Below are 18,653 nucleotides of genomic sequence, written 5' to 3'. Positions count from 1 at the left end.
TATACTTTATGTGGGTTGAGTAGCTTGAGGTTACATTGACATTTATTCCTAACTAGAAGATTGCCGTTGCCTTAGCAATTTTGATTTCAATGACATTTATGATAAAAATTCTTAACACCTGTTGGGAATGAAATTCAAATAGTTCAAGGTCACTCCCTCTTTACTCTTACACACCCATTATGACAATTCAATTATACTTGAAGAGGATATGTGAAAGAAGAGCAGCCTTTCCCATGTAAACATCAACACCGGAATGCCAGTGTTTCTGTCTGGCTCTAGTCAGATTTGATTGAACATTTTCCTCTTTGTTTGGATCAACAGAATTTATCCACACACTTTTCATTCAGCTGTTCTTGGCGTTGGCATATTATTTTCATCTCTTCATCATTCTGCCTCTTCAATCTCAGAGCGAGAGCATTGATGTCTTTGATGTGTGCATCATCCACTGTTACCCCCTTATAAGACAAAAGTCAAAGAGAAAATAGATAATAAAGCAAAATTTTAATTCTCTCTCCTGTCCTCTCCTTCCTTCTAGGATGCCAAGTCTTACATCTGTATATGTATGTTAAACCTAACTGCGAGTTCCTATTGGGTATCTGCATTTCTCAACATTTACTATCTCTCTGGCTTCCTGGAAGGAACATCCTTAAAATTGGCATTTTTATCTGTCTGTCACCATTTTTTTTCTATAATTCTTTGCCATGAAAAAGGGTAGAAATGGAAACAAAAATGTGAAGGAGTTTTCTTCAGTATATAAAATACAGGTAATCCTCAACGTACAATAGCTATAAAACTTACAAAAGTTTGCATTTTGATAGTGTGAGTCCTATAACTCCGCTTCATTCAATTGTTGACTGTAGTCCTTGACTTACAACAGTGCATTTAGTGACTGTTCAAAGTTACAACAGCTCTGAAAAAGTGACTAATTTGTGATCATTTTTCACACTTACAACTGTTGCAACATCCCTATGGTCACATGATCAAAATTCAGACACTTGGCAACTGACTCATATTTATGATAGTTGCAGTGTTCCAAGGTCATGTGATCACCTTTTGTGACCTTCTGACAAGCAAAGTCAATGGGAAAGCCAGATTCAGTTAACAACCATGTTACTAACTTAATAACTGTTGTGATTCACTTAATAATTGTGGCAAGTTATTGGGGTGGGTGTGTTTGTATGTATATGTATATGTATATGTAAATATGAGAGAGAGAGAGAGAGACAGAGAGACAGAGAGAGACAGAGAGAGAGAGAGAGAGAGAGAGAGAGAGAGAGAGAGAGAGAGAGAGAGAGAGAGAATTATTTGCACCAAGACAAATTATTCTGAACTACCATTGTCCTGACCTGCTATATATTATTTAGCTAGCAGAAATAATATGACTTACCTCTGACATTCCTCGGAATTCATTTAATTTTTTCAAAAGCTGAAGGCAGTGTTCGTAGTCATTCCCCACATCACCAATATTAACCATAACTACCTGGTGAGCAACACCAATACCATTAGGAGTCCATTAAAACACAACTAAATCTTCAATGTATATCTAGTTTTTTTTTTTCTGGAATTCAAGTTTATTTTTGGAGTGACAGCCAAAATGACTGGAAAATGTGCTCGATGAAGAAAAAAGTTTCATGATAGCATTAAGGTTTCTCTTGACTTTGGGGGAGTATTAAATATTTTTAGAAATATTAAATATTTGTTCCCAATTATGTAACACTAGAGTCCAATAAATTCCCACGTACAGTCCATACAATTATGTAACAGTTTTCCTTATGCAAAATAAACTTTCTAAAATACCCATATAAAATGAATGGCAATTGCTTAACAGAAGAGTCTTAATACATTTTGGAACAAGAAATCCCCTTCCCCTTGATGATCATCAAGTTAATGGATGGAAGATGTACATTTTATACTCTTTTGAATATTGCTTTTAAGGATAAATTTCTAGTACATAACAAACTAATATTCTAGAAGGGGAGCCATGCATATAGAACACAGCAGAAGCCTCTGTGTAATACAGGCTTGATTTTATATCCACATATTTGAAAACAGAAAAACACTTCAGGCATTTTTCAAAATAAAACAAAAGCGTATATTTTCTGCTACAATTACCATTTTACAAATGTTTCAGCTATAAAAGTGTTTTCTAAACTGAAACGGTGGTCTGCAAATTCACTAACCTTGTCTCTGATCCAAGCCTCTGCGTGATCGACTTTTTGTAGAAATTCAAGAAAATCCCTGCTCTCCTCAAGCATTTTTCCATGAGCAGCAACAGCCTGATTCAACATTTCCCACTGTTCTTGGAGCAAGTACATCTTTTGGCAGATCTCTTCCGTTTGAGGAATATTATGATGTTGTAGAGCTTCTCCTCTCTTTAAATAGTTAAGAGAGAATTCTTAATAAGAAGATTGCAATATTTCTATGCGATTTCTAACACAACTCAGTTCTAAAAGATTGGAAAGCCAGTGGCAAAAGTTAAATACATAGTATACTTAAGTTTGGTTCCAGGGTATCTGATCCAAATTTCTATACAGCAGAGATAGAGGGATTGACTGATTTGACATGTAAATTATTCAAGATATGAGAGAGAAGTAGAAAGATTATGTTAGGAATATATCACCTAACAGCTATTTGGGTTAGAAATATATAAACCAGGATAAACATTTTAAAACTGTAACTTTAAGAAAATGCAAAACTGTAATTAGGTGTGGTTTTTCAAACGGCCATAAGATAGAGACAGAAGAGAGTGTGAGTGTATCTCTGTTTCCTTCTGTTGGAAAGTATTGCCGTTCCTCCATTTTTCCTAATTGACTGATACTACTGGATTTGATGAAAGTCTGATACTGAACTGTTTTTGACACTGGAATTTGATATTTGGATTATCCCTGGATTGAAAAACTGACTGATTTACCTGTGAATGACTTTGGATTGCTTATTTTGGACTTTGCTTAAACCTTTCTGGAAGTAAAAACTTACATTTACTGTACAGTGTATCTGTGTGCTCTGTGTGTATTATTCCAACACTACTCTCTATACGTCTCCCTGTATGTACTCATTCTCCTAACGGGGAATTACCTCAACACTGGTTATGGGCCCAGACCATACCAGGCTCAGATACCTGAGAGTTGGTGTGAATGCACAGTACTGTATACAGACAGCTGTTTACTGTTTAATTGTGGGTTATTATCCTGGTAAAGATAGCACAAGTCACTTCAACAAGTCTGATAACTGATAACCCAGTTGGATGGAACAAACTATGTTTCCTGGTCTATGAAGTGCAGTCTACTTCTGCGTAAAGAAAGTTTATGGAATGTAGTTCAAGACCCACCGGATGTAAATGCTTGGGATCCAGCTAATGAGGATGATGCCAAGTAGCTTGCTGACTTTAAACAGAACAATGAACGAGCTCTTTGTATAATTGGACTAACACTGAGTGACCAGCAGCTAGTCCATATTCGTGGAGAAGAGTCTGCTGCTAGGTGTTGGGAGAATTTGAAGAGGATTTATGTTCGTGACAGTGTAGGTGCACACATACATCTTACACGTAAACTGTTTAGAGCACATCTTCTAAAAGGTGGAGATATGTTAGCTCATTTAAACTTCATGAAAAGAACTTTTCAAGAGCTACATGAAAAAGAACTGATATTTTCAGAGCTGCATCAAGTTTACATCATTCTTTCCTCATTGGATGAAAGTTATGATGATTATGTATCTTCACTGGAAGTCCTGCCCAGGGATAAACTGACATTGACTGACATAACTGGAAGATTGTTAGAAGAAGCAAGAAGAGGGCTGGATAGGGACCAACTGAGGAAGGAACAACCACAAGAAGAGAATTTGTCTTCAACTGCCTATACTGTTAGGAAATGTTTTTCTTGTGGGGCTAGGGGACATATAGCTAAATTCTGTAAGAAGGGAAAACAACAGAATACTGTCAAACACCAGAAGGCCAAGAAGAATGTTAGTTTAGCTATGTCTAGCAATTCAACTGTAAACTATGATTTGTGGGTTGTTGATAGTGGAGCATCACAATGCATTACTAAAGATAGAAAAAGGTTTGTAAAGATGTCCACAAGTAAACAACATGTATCATTGGCAAATGGATGGAAGATGAATGCATCAGGTGAAGGTACTGCATATTGTCCTTGTATAAATGAACATTTAACTATATTATATGTACTTAAACTAAAATTTAATTTGCTATCAGTAAGGGCTTTAGTTAATATTGGTTATGTAGTAACCTTTAGGGGAGATAACTGTATAATAGAGAAAGAGGGTAAAAGTGATACTGCTACATTAGAGAATGATTTATATGTAACACATGATGATCAGTTGAAGATGGCTAACTCAGTTTACAACAATGTTAAGCCACATGATGAATGTATACATTTACTGCATAGACGTCTAGGGCACATTAATTTCAAAATGCTCAAACAAACTGTCAGAGAATTGTCAGAGGGAGTAAAATTGAAACCCTGTAGCAAGAATTTAAACTGTAATGCATGTAGCCAAGATAAGAGTAAGGTTATTCCAGCAAACAGACTAAATGGGTTTAAGACCAAAGAACCTTTAGAGGTTGTGTTTGCTGACATAATTGGTCCTAAGAAACCAAGTTTAGGAGGTGCCTGTTATATTTTGAGTATTATGGACCATTACTCACGATATGGTTTCTGCTATCTTATGAAAAACAAAACAGAAACATTCCAACCTTTCTTTAACTGGCTAAGGTTTGCTGAGATAAAAATGAAAAGTAAAGTAATTACTTTAGTAACTGATAATGGGACTGAGTTTGTTAACAAAAGATTCCAAACTATGCTGAAATTGGCTGGTGTTGAGCATAAACGTTCTGCACCTTACAGACCACAACATAACTCGTTTATAGAACGAAGAGGGCAAACATTACAAGCCATGGCTTGCACTATGTTATCTGACTCAGGTTTACCTGAAACACTGTGGGGTGAAGCCATAATGTGTAGTAACCATGTTTTAAACAGTGTAGTAAATACAACAACTGGAGAATTGCCATTCACTCGTTGGCATGGCAGAAAACCAAATTTAGGTTACCTACACACATTTGGAGCTCCAGCATGGGTGCATATTCCCTCACAAGTAAGACTGAAAGGGCAACATAGAGCTAAGAAATTATTTTTTGTGGGTTATGTGGCCAACCGTAGATCATTTAGATTTTGGGATCAAGGCATAGCTCATGTTTATTGCAGTGCTAATGCAAAATTTCTTGAGCACGTTGGGTGGGATAAACTGGAACAGGAATCCAGCAATGATATTATTATTGACACCCAAATAGTCCCTAAAGATAAAATCAGTAAACCCCAAATAGCCATTAAAGAGGAAGAACAGGAGGAAGTAGTAGAACAGGCACAGGAAGAAATAGAAGAACAGGAGCAGGTAGCACAGGAAAGTCCACCAGTAAGCCCTGTATTACCAAGATGTTCAACCCGAGTAACACGACCACCTGATAGATATCAGGCTAGTGTTGTATGCCAAGTGAATACAGTTCCAAGTAACTATAGTGAACTAAAACTGTATCCTGCTAAGGATTAGGCTGCTTGGCAGAAAGCAATGGATAAGGAACTGGAATCATTAAAAAGACTGGAGGTATACGAAAATGTTAAGTTACCACCAGGTAAACATGCCATAGGATGTAAATGGATATATAAGCTAAAGACAGGTGTAGATGGGACTGTTACCCATAAAGCCAGGTTAGTAGCACAAGGGTTTAATCAGACAGCAAATGACTACGATGAGGTGGTTGCATCTAGTCTGAAGGCTACTACAGTAAGGGCAGCATTAGTGTGGGCAGCTAAGGAGAAATACATTGTAAATCATTTGGATGTAGAGATGGCATATCTGCATGCACCGTTGCAACACACTATATATTTAAAGAAACCTTTAGGTCTCAAAAATGATAATACTGATAATAATGATTGCTGGAAATTGAAAAAGAGTCTTTATGGTTTGAAGCAATCAGGATATGAGTGGAACCAATGTATAGTTAAAGAATTAACTAAAATAGGTTTTGTAGCTGGCATGGCTGATCCATGTTTGTTTAAAAGAGAAATTAATGGTATAATTTCATTATTGCTATTATTTACTGATGACATAGCATTAATCAGCAAAACTGAACAAGAAGCTACTGAGATAATTTCACTATTGGAAAATAAATTTAAGATAAAACAGTTAGGAGAAATCAAACAATATCTTGGTTTAAAGATAGATAGAACTAGGGGAGGATACAAGATCTCACAGGCAGAAAAAATTAACCAATTACTAAAAAGTTATAAAATGGAACTTTGTAAGCCGGCTAAAACACCAATGAGCCAGGAGTTTAGCCATAGTGAAGTTCAAAGTCCTGTTTTTGATAAGAATATTTATCAGTCTTTGACTGGTAGTTTATCTTATCTCAGTAATTGGTCAAAAGGCCAGATATTGCATACAGTCTTAATCAATTAGTGAGATCTAACGCTGAGCCCACTCAAAGGCACTGGCAAGATGCTAAACATGTGTTAAGATATCTAAAACAAACAATGCATTATGCATTGTATTTGGAGCCTAAAGATGAACTGAATTTAACTGCATATGCTGCTGCAAGTTTTGCTACAGACATAAATACACAAAAATCTACATTGGGCACTGCTGCATTATTGGGAAAAGCATTGATTGGATGGAGATCTATTAGACAGAAACATCTAAGTTTGTCAACAATGGAGGCTGAATTCTCATGTTTGTCTTTATTATGTACAGATTTAGTTTTGTATAAGCAATTATTAATTGATATGGGAATTGATGTAAAAGATCCTATTGTTGTTTACGAAGATAACCAATCAGCAATACAGATGGCTTCAAATATTGCTGTTAAAACAAAAACAAAACACACAGATTTAAGATATTTAAATGTGAGACAATGTGTGCAAAGTAAAATGATTAAGCTAGAAAACTGTATGTCAGAAAACAATATAGCAGATCATTTTACAAAGGCCCAAGGCTCTATAAAGCATAAGGCTAGCTGTGAAGATTATGACTTAGAATGTAAGGTTGTATATATTATCTTACCCAAAAGGGGAGAATGTTAGGAATATATCGCCTAACAGCTATTTGGGTTAGAAATATATAAACCAGGATAAACATTTTAAAACTGTAATTTTAAGAAAATGCAAAACTGTAATTAGGGGTGGTTTTTCAAACGGCCATAAGATGGAGCCAGAAACCTGGATTATCTTAGTCTGAGTCTCAGAAGAGAGTGTAAGTGTATCTCTGTTTCCTTCTGTTGGAAAGTATTGCCGTTCCTCCATTTTTCCTAATTGACTGATATTACTGGATTTGATGAAAGTCTGATACTGAACTGTTTTTGACACTGGAATTTGATATTTGGATTATCCCTGGATTGAAAAACTGACTGATTTACCTGTGAATGACTTTTGGATTGCTTATTTTGGACTTTGCTTAAACCTTTCTGGAAGTAAAAACTTACATTTACTGTACAGTGTATCTGTGTGCTCTGTGTGTATTATTCCAACACTACTCTCTATACGTCTCCCTGTAAGCACTCATTCTCCTAACGGGGAATTATCTCAACAAATTACACCTATCTAACATTGTCTACCTGTCAGAGGACAGCCAAGATATATTTATTTATTTATTTGTCAATTGCTTACAAGATAATAGGTATAAGTATAAATATGAGTAAGAATATAGGAAATCGGTACGAATAAATGGAGACAATAGGACAGGGACGGTAGGCACGAAGGTGCATTTATGCACGCCCCTTAATTGATGTGAGACATCAATATATTTAAGGCTGTATATTCCTGATTCTTACTGAGATTTTCTAACAATTGCAATACAGATTGATCTGCTTAATGAAGCTAAGCTGGAAAACATTTGACCATTATTTATCCAACTTTGGTATGCATTTTATCTATCCATGGTTTGACTTCATACTACAGAAGAATCTCACACAGGATCCAAAAAACCCAAAGCGTAAGCTGTCGATACTTGCCATTTTAACAGTTGCAATCATATCTTTATGAGCCAGAATCTCAGCCTCAAAGACTTGATGTTTCTGAAGAAGCTTCATTTTGTCACATGACTTGTTGAAGTTTTGAAAAGAAGGAACCTTCATCATCTGCATACGTTCATCAATCCAATCCTCGGCCTGTCGCCAAAGGAGCAACAAGATTATCGCCGCATGTAAGGCTAAGAATAGTATATGCAAATCTGATAAGATCAGATTTCCTTTCAGTTCTATTCAGGTTCTATTCAGTCCAAAATGTGACCTGAATTTCAAATTTGAAGCTTTGCTAAAGATGTGTGTCTCTTGCAAAATTATTGAATCTGTAAGCTAGTTTGCCATTTCAAAGATGTGTCACGAAATGTCACATGACGGCAACATGATGCTGTGAGTTTTGAAATAAAGCTGCAAACAAAAGCTCTGCTCTGCCCTTTAACTCTCTACATGAAAAACGATCAGACTTAAATTAATGCAGTGTAACTTTTTTTTGCAAGACTTGAGATCCACTATGAAGAGCCAAGTGGAAGTTAATAGTTGCAACATTCCTTCAGGTTTTACTATAATAGCTGGCTCTCTTGAAGAACTGAGTCAGGCCAAGAAATACTGAAAAAATGAAGGCTATCAGCTGGTTGATAAAGAAATACCTTGGATTTCTTCCAAATGTAGAGGAATGAGATATAATAGTAGCTCTCTAGCACTCATATAATATGTGCTTTCCCAGTCTTATGCTCTTCAGATGAATTGAGTTGTGCTGCTGTAATTCATAGACCATATACAGCCACAGTGGCTACAAATTTTGGTTTAGAGTCTAATCAAAGTACATCTAGAGGGCACTAGGTTGGGAAAAGCTGCTGTAGCATTTAAATGTTGCATTATATTCCGTTTATGTTTAAATGTATATAGGAAAACATTGAATGTGAAAACCATGTTCTAAAGCACAGAGCTTCAGAATTATAATAATGTATAACAGCTCTTTTGTCTATGCCTATGGAGATTCTCAGTCATCTAGGTCATGATTGTCCCAAAGGTGCTTTTTCAAGAGGACTTTCTGGTCAACAGCTCTTTTGATTTTCTTTCTTTAAAAGACGTGAGAAAAATAAAAAACTCAAAAAGAAGTGGGAAAACACAAGAGGGTCAAAAGAGGGCCAGAGGACTACAGGTGTCTTGGTGGGATGGGCAAGTGTGGGGGTTAGACTGACAAAAGCAGTGTTGTAATGTTGCAGGCATGGTCCAAAAGGCTGAAGTTGGTGGTGTGATGTCACAATATCGCTTTTGTCATTCTGCTGCAAGCAGCAAGATCCCATGGATATCACTATAGATGACAGTGTCTGATCTTCTTGAGAATTACCTCTTTTGGAAATGGATATAGTGATTACTTCCAAATGATGTTTTAGTAATTCTGCCTCAATTATTTGCGTAGTAAAATGCTTATTTTGATTACTATGCTGCAGCAGGCACCTTTTTATACCCATACACACTACAACAATTAACCATTAAAGGCAGTTTTCATTTACTGACTGCTCATTCAGTGACCATTCAAAGTCATGACAAACATGAATGAACAAAATTTATCATCGTTTCTCAAATTTAGGCTATCTCAGCATTCCATGGTCATCTGGTTACCATTTGCAACCTTCACAGCCAGCTTCTAATAAGCAAAGTCAATGAGGAAACAGCAGGAAATCACAGATTTAATTTTAATCACCACAAGTGATTTACTTCATGATTGTGGCTGGAACTGACATCTAAATCGGGGACAGACATGTGATGTTTCATTCATCGCATCATTTAATGGCAGAATTACTGGTTCCAACTGCAATCAGTAAATGGGGTCTACTCAGTGGTGGGATTCAATTTTTTTTTTACTACTGGTTATGTGAGCGTGGCTTGGCGGGTGTGGCAGGGGAAGGATCCTGTAAAATCTCCAGTCACAGGTGGGATTTGCCGGTTCTCTGAACTACTCAAATTTTCCACTACCAGTTCCTCAGAACTAGTCAGAACCTGCTGAATATCACCTCTGGGCCTACCCATTCAGGCCATCTAAATGGAGAGTGAGACAGCAACCTCTTAATGTCTGCAAAGAGGATGGAAGTTTTTATTTCCAAGATAATGCTTTACTAATATACAACTTATTCTCACCTCAGTTAGACTCTGGTAGAATAGAGCTAGCAGGAGTTCTACCTGCAATTTTTCTTGCCTACTTTGAGAAAGATCTCTGATGCCTCTTCTTTTCTTTAACACCACACTGAGCCTCTGTTGAATCTGCGTGACTTCCAACTCACTATCTGGTTGCAATTTTCCCATTTGCTCCTGAAGGGAGAGTTCCTGAAAGACCAAAACTTAAAATCATAGCTACAGTTAACTGTTCACAGGCTGCATACATAAAATATTTTTTTTTTCTACTGGAAGTTCAAAATTGCCCACAACCAAATACCAGTAACAAAAATATACAGATGTATATTTGTGCAATATGAATGAGTAAAACTTTCTGAGAACCTCTTCTTACCTTGTTGATACTATCTGAAATATTATTTGGGAAGTTTTATTTAAGGGTAAATCCTTAAATTCACTGTATATTTTGCTTTCTGTGACATTTCGTGTCAAACTAAGACATTCTTTCTCCCCAGGTAAAAGTTCCCAGATATTTTGGCTGAAGAACTCCCATATTTCTTGAAAATCAGCACTTCAAAGTGATCTTATAATAAAGTAGCTTCTAGAAAACAATGTTATATTTATTGGCTGAATTGCTTTTTCAAGTTTGTCACAATACTTTTTCCAGTCCACCGAGATGACACATAAACATCAGGTTTTACTTGGATATTTGCCCATGTCTTACTTTATATATTATATGTAAAGATTTTACCTTTTCTTCCTGAGAGGCTAGAATCTTCTCGAAAGCCTCTTGTTTCTTGATCTGCTGGATCACTTCATCCACACTGCTTCCAAAATCACAGCTTTTCAAATACATCTGTGAAAAATTGGAATCAGTTCTGGCAATATAGGTTTTTTTTTTTTAAATGGAATAATGGGTCCAAATTTGTTGCTTTTCTGGAATGAAACTCAAGAAATATCAGATGATGATTTTTAAGAGATTTATAAGATGTGTTTCTTACACAGCTCTGGCCTCTTCTTTAGTTCAGATATTTGGATTAATCAAGAGGCATGTAGTGTAGCCTATTTGGATGTTTTTTTTGGGGGGGGGGTAAATATTATTTTCAAGAATCCCAACATAAAGATTTTAGTTTTATTAATTAAATTTATATGCTACCCATCCCTGAAAGAATATAGCTTGAAAATTAGGCACAGGGATAAATTAGCTATATACAGTATATACTCCCAACCTGAATCCTCTAAATGATAATTTATGTCCTAGTCACCTTGGCTGTAGATTTTTGCAAAGAACACTTCACTGGGATGCCCCTGAAATGTATGTAGTTGGCAAGAATGTAGAGTAGAGTAGAGTAGAGTAGAGTAGAGTAGAGTAGAGTAGAGTAGAGTAGAACAACAGAGTTGGAATGGACCATAGACGTCTTCTAGGCTAATCCCCTGCTTAGGCAGGAAACCCTATACCATTTCAGACAAATGGTTGTCCAATCTCTTTTTAAAAAATACCAGTATTGGAGTATTCACAACTTCTGGAGGCAACTTATTCTACTGATTGTTCTGTCAGGAAATTTCTTCTCCTTGGTTGCTTCTCTCTTTGATTAGTTTCCATCCATTGCTTCTTCTCCTGCCTTCAGGTGCTTTGGAGAACAACTTGACTCCCTCTTCTTTGTGGCCACTCCCTGAGATATTGGAACACTGCTGTCATGTCATCCCTACTCCTTCTTTTCATCAAACTAGATATACCCAATTCCAGCAACCATTCTTTATATGTTTTAGCCTCCAGTCCCCTAATCATTTCTGTTGCCCTTCTCTGCACTTTTTCTAGAGTCTCAACATCTTTTTTACATCGTGGTGACCAAAACTGAATGCAGTATTCCAAGGTCTTCTAAAATGATATAAACACATCACATGACCTTGATTCTATTCTTCTGTTAATGCAACCTAGAAATGTGGCCTTTTTTTGACAGCTGCAGCACACTGCTAGTGATGAATGTGCCATGATATACCCATGTAACACTGCCCCTCAGCAAGCTGCACTGTTTACAATTAGCTTCTGATGATATTCAAGATGCTGTCACCAGCTCTAAATACCCTGGCTATCTGAGGACTGCTTATCTCCAATAGTTTCTGCTTGCCTGAAAGATTTGAGAGAGTGGGCACTTAATGGGTCCCCTTGATTAAACAATGTCACCTGATAGGATCAAGGAAGCAAGCGGTCTCTGTCATGATATCTGCTCTCTGAACAGAATTCCACAAAGCCACCAGTCTGACTATTTTTAAAAAGTATTTGAAAACCTGCCTTTTCCCCAGGCCTTGGGTTAGGGTGAGTAGCAAGCCTCTTCTGGGACTATATATATTGCTTGAATGTTTTCTTCTAAAATGGACATTCTTTTTAAAAGCATTTTTGATTTCTATTGTTTTTAATATGGTATGCTTGTGGACTCTGGTGTCATTCTCAAAGACTGATTGCTATACCCACTTTCTGTCTTATACCAAGTTGAGTAATTCCATAAATAAAATAGGTAGATAAATACATTTTGAAGTGGAACACAGATGAGAACAGAATGCCCCCTTGTGCAAGTATTTTACACTGCTATCTTCTCTTTAAAATTACCATCTTTAATATATGAAAATTATAGTAGCTCATTTTATATTAACATAGCAAGTGCTCATAAAGCAAATAGCTGCAAAACATTTATAACACAGGAAATTGAATACCTTAAGGTAAATGCACAATAAACATGAAGATATGTGTTAACAAGGGATTCCATCCAGTGTCATGTGAACAGAGAGCTATCCACATAACAGAACCTCCCCTTGTTCTTTTCCTTGTAGCCTTTCTAAACAGAATCCATTCAGATTGTCATGTTCTTATCTGAGGATGATATCTGAGAAGACAACAGGTCAAGCAGTTCCAAAGAGACTTCTTCACATATTGAGTTACACCCTAATGCAGACTGGAGCCAGGACCTTCTGTCCAGAATTTTTCTCTAGATTCAGCGGTGTTGCCATTCGCCCACCCCTTTGAAGGGTATCAATACAAGGACGTATTGGAAAGGGGATTTCCCCCCCACCTTTCAATCCCATCTTAAGCAGAGCATTTATGTATCAAACTATAGCTGCCATTCAAAGCTGCAGACACAGAGAACACCACTATGTAAATACAGCAGCGAATTTGAACAGCCCACTAATGAAAGCAAGATTCAGAGTGGCATTTCATATTTAACATTACAGCTCCTGAGGTCATTACTTCAAGTATCTGTCAGCTTATCACAGGCTGAAGAATGGTACGCCCAATGCCCCGTTGCAATAATACACAAGGGTTTTCCATTAAAAAAAAAAGGAGAGAATAGACTAGAAACTTCATACAGTTAGGAAAGCAGGTTCTGCATTCTAGAACTAAACAATATTTATTTTTGAAATATTCTCCATAACATCAAAATATCCCACAAAGTATGAAACATGATCCAATGTCAGGATTTATCATCTTATTTACAGAGCAGTGAAATGCAATCATGATTAAGGTTTTATTTATTTATCATTCTCAGGCAAACCTTATCAAGAAACAATAAAATTTAAGAAAAATCAAGATATCTTTCAGAAGACATTTTTAAAGTGAGCAAAATGCATATATGGAATAATGACAACTAGAAATATATTGTTCAAATCAGACAATTCTCTATTGAATTCTCTCTTTTTTCTTTCATAGAAGTTGTTTAAAACTCCACCTTCCACCAATCTGCTGTCAGAATGTAAACCTAAGAGAAGACCTACATTTTGTATACTGCGTAATACACAAATGGATTTTTAAATTTGTTCCTATTGAATTTTCTTCAGCTAAAACTAATATTAAACATTGAAGGGCTCTAAAATCTTGTCCCAAAACCAGATCCATTTCCAAATCTATTTTTGCCTGGTATAAGCTGACAAACCAATACGGCATTTTTAGAAAAAAATAATAATATATTTTTGGTTTGAAAATATATGTGTATATGTATCTATGCATACACAGTCTTTCTCTCTCTCTGTCTAAGTACATTCATGGTTCTTACTGCTAAAAATCTGGTGACAGTTTACAGAGAGTATATACATACCTATATACAAAAATACTCGGAAATTCAATAAATGTGAACAGCATTTGTTGTATGCATACATGTGTGTGTGTGTGTGTATGTATGTGTGTATACACACACATGTGCACACACACACACACACAACATACACACACACAGAGAAGTCTATTTCACTAAAGCCCAATATTTAGAGCTACTGAAGTACTGAACTTGTTATACTCCATGTGAAACAGCAGAATTTAAGCAACAACTGGTAAATAGACTTCCAATATCAAGAAGAAACAAACTCACTTCTACAGTATGACAGTTCCTAATCATCCTACTTTAAGAAAACAGAAGTACTTTTGAAGGCTTTAACCATTCCTAGAAACTTTTGCAACAAATTAACATAAGAATTGATAATACTGTCAGTTAAAACTAATCCCAGAACAAATTACACTTGAGAGTACATTTTTCTAAAATGGAATGGAAATCTTCACCACTTTTCTCCCAGTTCCAAAGGAAGCAATTTTTACTGAGATAGACGGACACCATGTGTTCTCACCGTGTCCATGAGATGATGCCTGCCTATTTGTTAAGAATGAAGCTTGACTTGCATTTGTTGCAGCATCTGGGTCATGAAGATGCTTTGACTCTTGTGAAGGCTGGTATTCAGGACAATAAACAGGGTTGATGGACAAGAAGATGCTAGAGCCTTTACAATCTGACTGTAAGGTAGAACCACTCATATCTGAACATGAAGCTTTGATCACAACTGAAGGAGCTGGCTGTTTTCTGAATTCTCTTACTACTTTAATAGGAAAGGATGTCCAAGGGGTGGCAAGTATTAAAGATATCTTGGAAATCTTGTGATGAGCAGGAATTATTCCAATACTAGAAGCCTTCCCAAATTCCTTGCTAGCTGAGTGATGGTTCTGAAAGACGAGCATATCAGGATCTAAAGGTGAATGAGTAACTGTTCTTTTGCCAAAAAGGGTATTTGCTTTAGCTAATGTAGATGGAGTCAACCATACTTTTTTGAAGGCTGTCTGTGGAGGAAGAATGGGGCACGTAGTGCAATTGGTGACATGAGGTTGTTGAACCTGGTGATCTGCAGTGTTTCCAGAAGGGATATCTTGATGACTCTTCTGGGTTCCTCTTGTAAGACCAGGAGATGTAGTTGAGATCTTTTTCAGATGAGGTACTAGAACGCTGGAATAAGCAGCTCTTATTGGTTTGATAGCAACACTGCAAGTTGAAATATAGAGTTTTACTGAAGCATGGAGATCTGAAAACTGAGAATTGCACTGGCTATAGTTTTGCCCTGTTGACTTGAAGTTACAAGGTGCAAGAATTTGATACAGATCTTTATTCTGAGATGATGAAGCATCTGGAATGGCACACAGAGAAACATCTAGACGTGATGTCCAGCATGGTAGAGCTTTTGAAGCAGCCGAATGGAAAGCTATTGCAGAAGAATGACAAGCATCCCAGTCATTTCCTTTCCAATCACTTGCACCACTGCTGGAGACAAGCAATGACTGAGCATCAATGCTGTTGTATTCTTTGCATCGAGTCTCTCTCAAAAGTGTGGGACCGGCAGACTTGAAAGTGGAGGAATTAATACAGCTGTTATGTTTCTTTAAACTATTCCTCTTCTTCGAATGTGCCAACACTATATCCAGCCTTGAGCTGTGAACCTCTGAAGACAGGCAGGGAGAAGGCAAGCTGTCACTTATTGATAAGGTCTCTGCAGATGATGAATGAGCTGGAAAATACCAAGCTGAGTCTGATATATTTTCTGCAGGTGGCATCCTTTGGAAAGAAGCACCATAAACAGCAGCTCTGGAGATCGGTGATGGGACCACTCTGGCAGAAGACAACATAACTTCCACTGTAGAAATATAGATGGGTGTGCCTGAAGACTTGTTAGGAAGATATCTGCATGGCATCCTGCAGTTTTTAATCCTAAGGTTTGAAAAGATAAGCAGTCTCTGCTTCTGAGCTGTTGCTTAAAACAAATGTTTCACCCTTTTTAGCTTGGCAGTAGAGATTTCCATTCTTCCTCTGAGGTGAATAAGTGAAATGTAAAGAAGTATTTCTATAATGAAGGCATCTGTATTTGATTAAGAATGAGACGTAGTAGAATTGGCACAACTGCTCATTCAGTCTGCAAAATAATAGGAGCATTTAGCAAACGGAAAAAAAACCCAATCAAGATGATGAGGCAGAAGCCAGATGTATCATCCAAAACCTAATTAATGGTTCTTAGATTTAAAAAAATTAAGTTATTAACTCACCGGTGCTTCTACAGCCTTGAAAGACAAGAATACAGTATGCTCCACTGGTGCTAAAAGCAAAAGAGCTGCACTATAATGTTCTTTATCCCTCTCTCAATCTCCACAAGGAATAGCAGTTTCTCTGCTTAACAAGTCTTAGAAAGAAAAATTTCCTACAACTCTTCCAAGTAATGGCATACCCAGAGAGTCAGTAATAAAAAAGACAGATATATACTTGCTTAATTTCCTCCATATGTGCTGTTATTTACTTTAGGACAGAGAAATCCTAGACTAAACCTTGCTGAAATCTTCTGAAGCCTTAAGTAATTTGGATGTAACCTAAGCTGTTGGCGTAAAATCAAGGTCAGACACACTGGCACAAGAAATGAATGGGAAAGCACTCTAATTCGGAACATGACCCAATGCTTTTCTTTCTTTCATATGCCACTGCTGGGATAGCCTTTACATAAATTTAGAGACACGGTTCAGTTCAATCAAGATTCATTGCGACAAAAAAAAAAAAAATATTCACACGCAGTTGACACCATCCACACGCTCCCTTTTCCAAATACAGTTGAAAAGTTTAATGGGGCATTGCCCTCTCAGTTTTAAATGCTTGCTTTCTGCTAGTATCGTGCAACTTAACAAGGGTTAACCTGGCTGCGATAAAGCTGCTTGAAAGCTCCATCTGAAACTTTGGTGTATAAGACTGGAAAACGTAAGAATTTAAATGAAATATTTTGGGTCTCCTTTCCAAAGAACAATAACAACAACCCCCAAAAAATCCCCCTATTAAACAAGAATTTGTTTTCTTTAAATATAGAATGAGCTTGCACTCTACCCCGGATGGAAATGAGTTTAAGATTTTCTGACCTGTACCTTGGATTCACTAAAAACCTTCTCTACTAGGGGACTCCAAACTTGGCAACTTTAAGACTTGTGGACATCAACTCCCAGAATTCTCCAGTCAGCATAAATTGGCTGGAGAATTCTGAGAGTTGAAGTCCACAAGTCTTAAAGTTGTCAAGTTTGGGGACCCCTGTTCTAGCATAGTAGCAGAAACTGTTATTTTGGCCAGAGAGTAATAGTGTTTACACTATCAGCAGCTAACAGTTTCTTCCCATCTGGGACACTACAGCAGCTACCAGGGAAGTAATTTTCAACTGAACCATGATATGTAGAAAAGGAATAATTTCTTCTTTCTCATCTGCTACAACAACTAACTCCTGATGCTTTCCTTGGCAGCTACTGATTTAAAAAACAAACATTGAATGCCATTACATTGACCAAACTCAGTAGCAGATTGTAATGCCTGAGGCTGTGCTATTTTCTAAAGCACAGAAGGCAAGACAAGAAGCAATGGATGGAAACTAATCAAGGAAAGAAACAACCTAGTAATAAAAAGAAATTTCCTGACAGTGAGTACAATAAACTAGTGGAATGGCTTGCCTTCAGAAGTTGTGGGTGCTCCATGACAGGAGTTTTTTAAAAAGAGAGTGGATAACCATTTAACTGAAATGGTATAGGGTCTGCTGCCTGAGCAGGGAGTTGGATTAGAAGAGGGGTCGCTAACCTTTTGGACCTCAGGGACCACCAAACTCATAATTTTAGATCCCAGGGACCACTAACTGGTTCTGTGGGTGTGGCCTAATTTGTGGGTGTGGCTTGGTGGTCATGTGACTGGCTGGGCATGGCTTGTATGTAAATATTATAAATATTTATATAAATATTGATTTTTTTATAAAAAAAGAGCAACTTTTACCCAAAATCAGGAAAAGCAGGCAGGCAGATTGAAGTGCTCACAGAATCACAGATTCATTCAGAGATCTATCTATCTGCCATCGGCTAGCTCAGTCTGTCACACAAAATTTGCTTGCAAGCAAACTCATAAAATTTGCTAGCAAGCAAACTCACAAAATTAACTCATACCATGTATGTAAATATTGGTTTTTTTATATAAAAAAGCAACTTTTATCCAAAATCAGGCAAAACAGGCAGATTGAGTTGCTCACAGAATCATTGAGTGATCTATCTATCTGCCATCGGTTAGCTCAGTCTCTCAGATTTGCTTGCCGTGAGTCTGCACTGAATTTGCTTGCAAGCAAACCTTCGGTTCTAAGGGAGATTTGGCTGTGCTTAGCTAGAAAGCAAGAAATCCAACCATTTCCTGCTTCCTAGCTAATCTAA

The 18,653-nt window shown here is 37.0% G+C and overlaps 1 protein-coding gene across 1 annotated transcript in view; it reads right to left on the bottom strand.

Annotated features, from left to right (window-relative positions):
• Positions 1–18,653, bottom strand: part of SPTBN5 (spectrin beta, non-erythrocytic 5) — a 98,640-nt gene that overhangs the window by 36,924 nt on the left and 43,063 nt on the right. The window contains exons 34-40 of the mRNA XM_087931059.1: positions 14,724–16,112; positions 10,893–10,997; positions 10,169–10,354; positions 8,018–8,173; positions 2,181–2,372; positions 1,388–1,480; positions 337–455 (exon numbers count right to left, since the gene is read on the bottom strand). Of these exons, the coding sequence (XP_087787185.1) occupies positions 337–455; positions 1,388–1,480; positions 2,181–2,372; positions 8,018–8,173; positions 10,169–10,354; positions 10,893–10,997; positions 14,724–16,112 (2,240 nt within the window). The remainder of the gene's footprint in view (positions 1–336; positions 456–1,387; positions 1,481–2,180; positions 2,373–8,017; positions 8,174–10,168; positions 10,355–10,892; positions 10,998–14,723; positions 16,113–18,653) is intronic.

This window comes from Pseudonaja textilis, chromosome 1 (genome assembly GCF_049901715.1).
Source record: "Pseudonaja textilis isolate UNSWEBS1 chromosome 1, rPseTex1.2, whole genome shotgun sequence".
Lineage (NCBI taxonomy): Eukaryota > Metazoa > Chordata > Lepidosauria > Squamata > Elapidae > Pseudonaja > Pseudonaja textilis.
The sequence above is the reverse complement of the archived record's forward strand: the minus strand, read 5'-3'. Positions and strand labels throughout refer to the sequence as shown.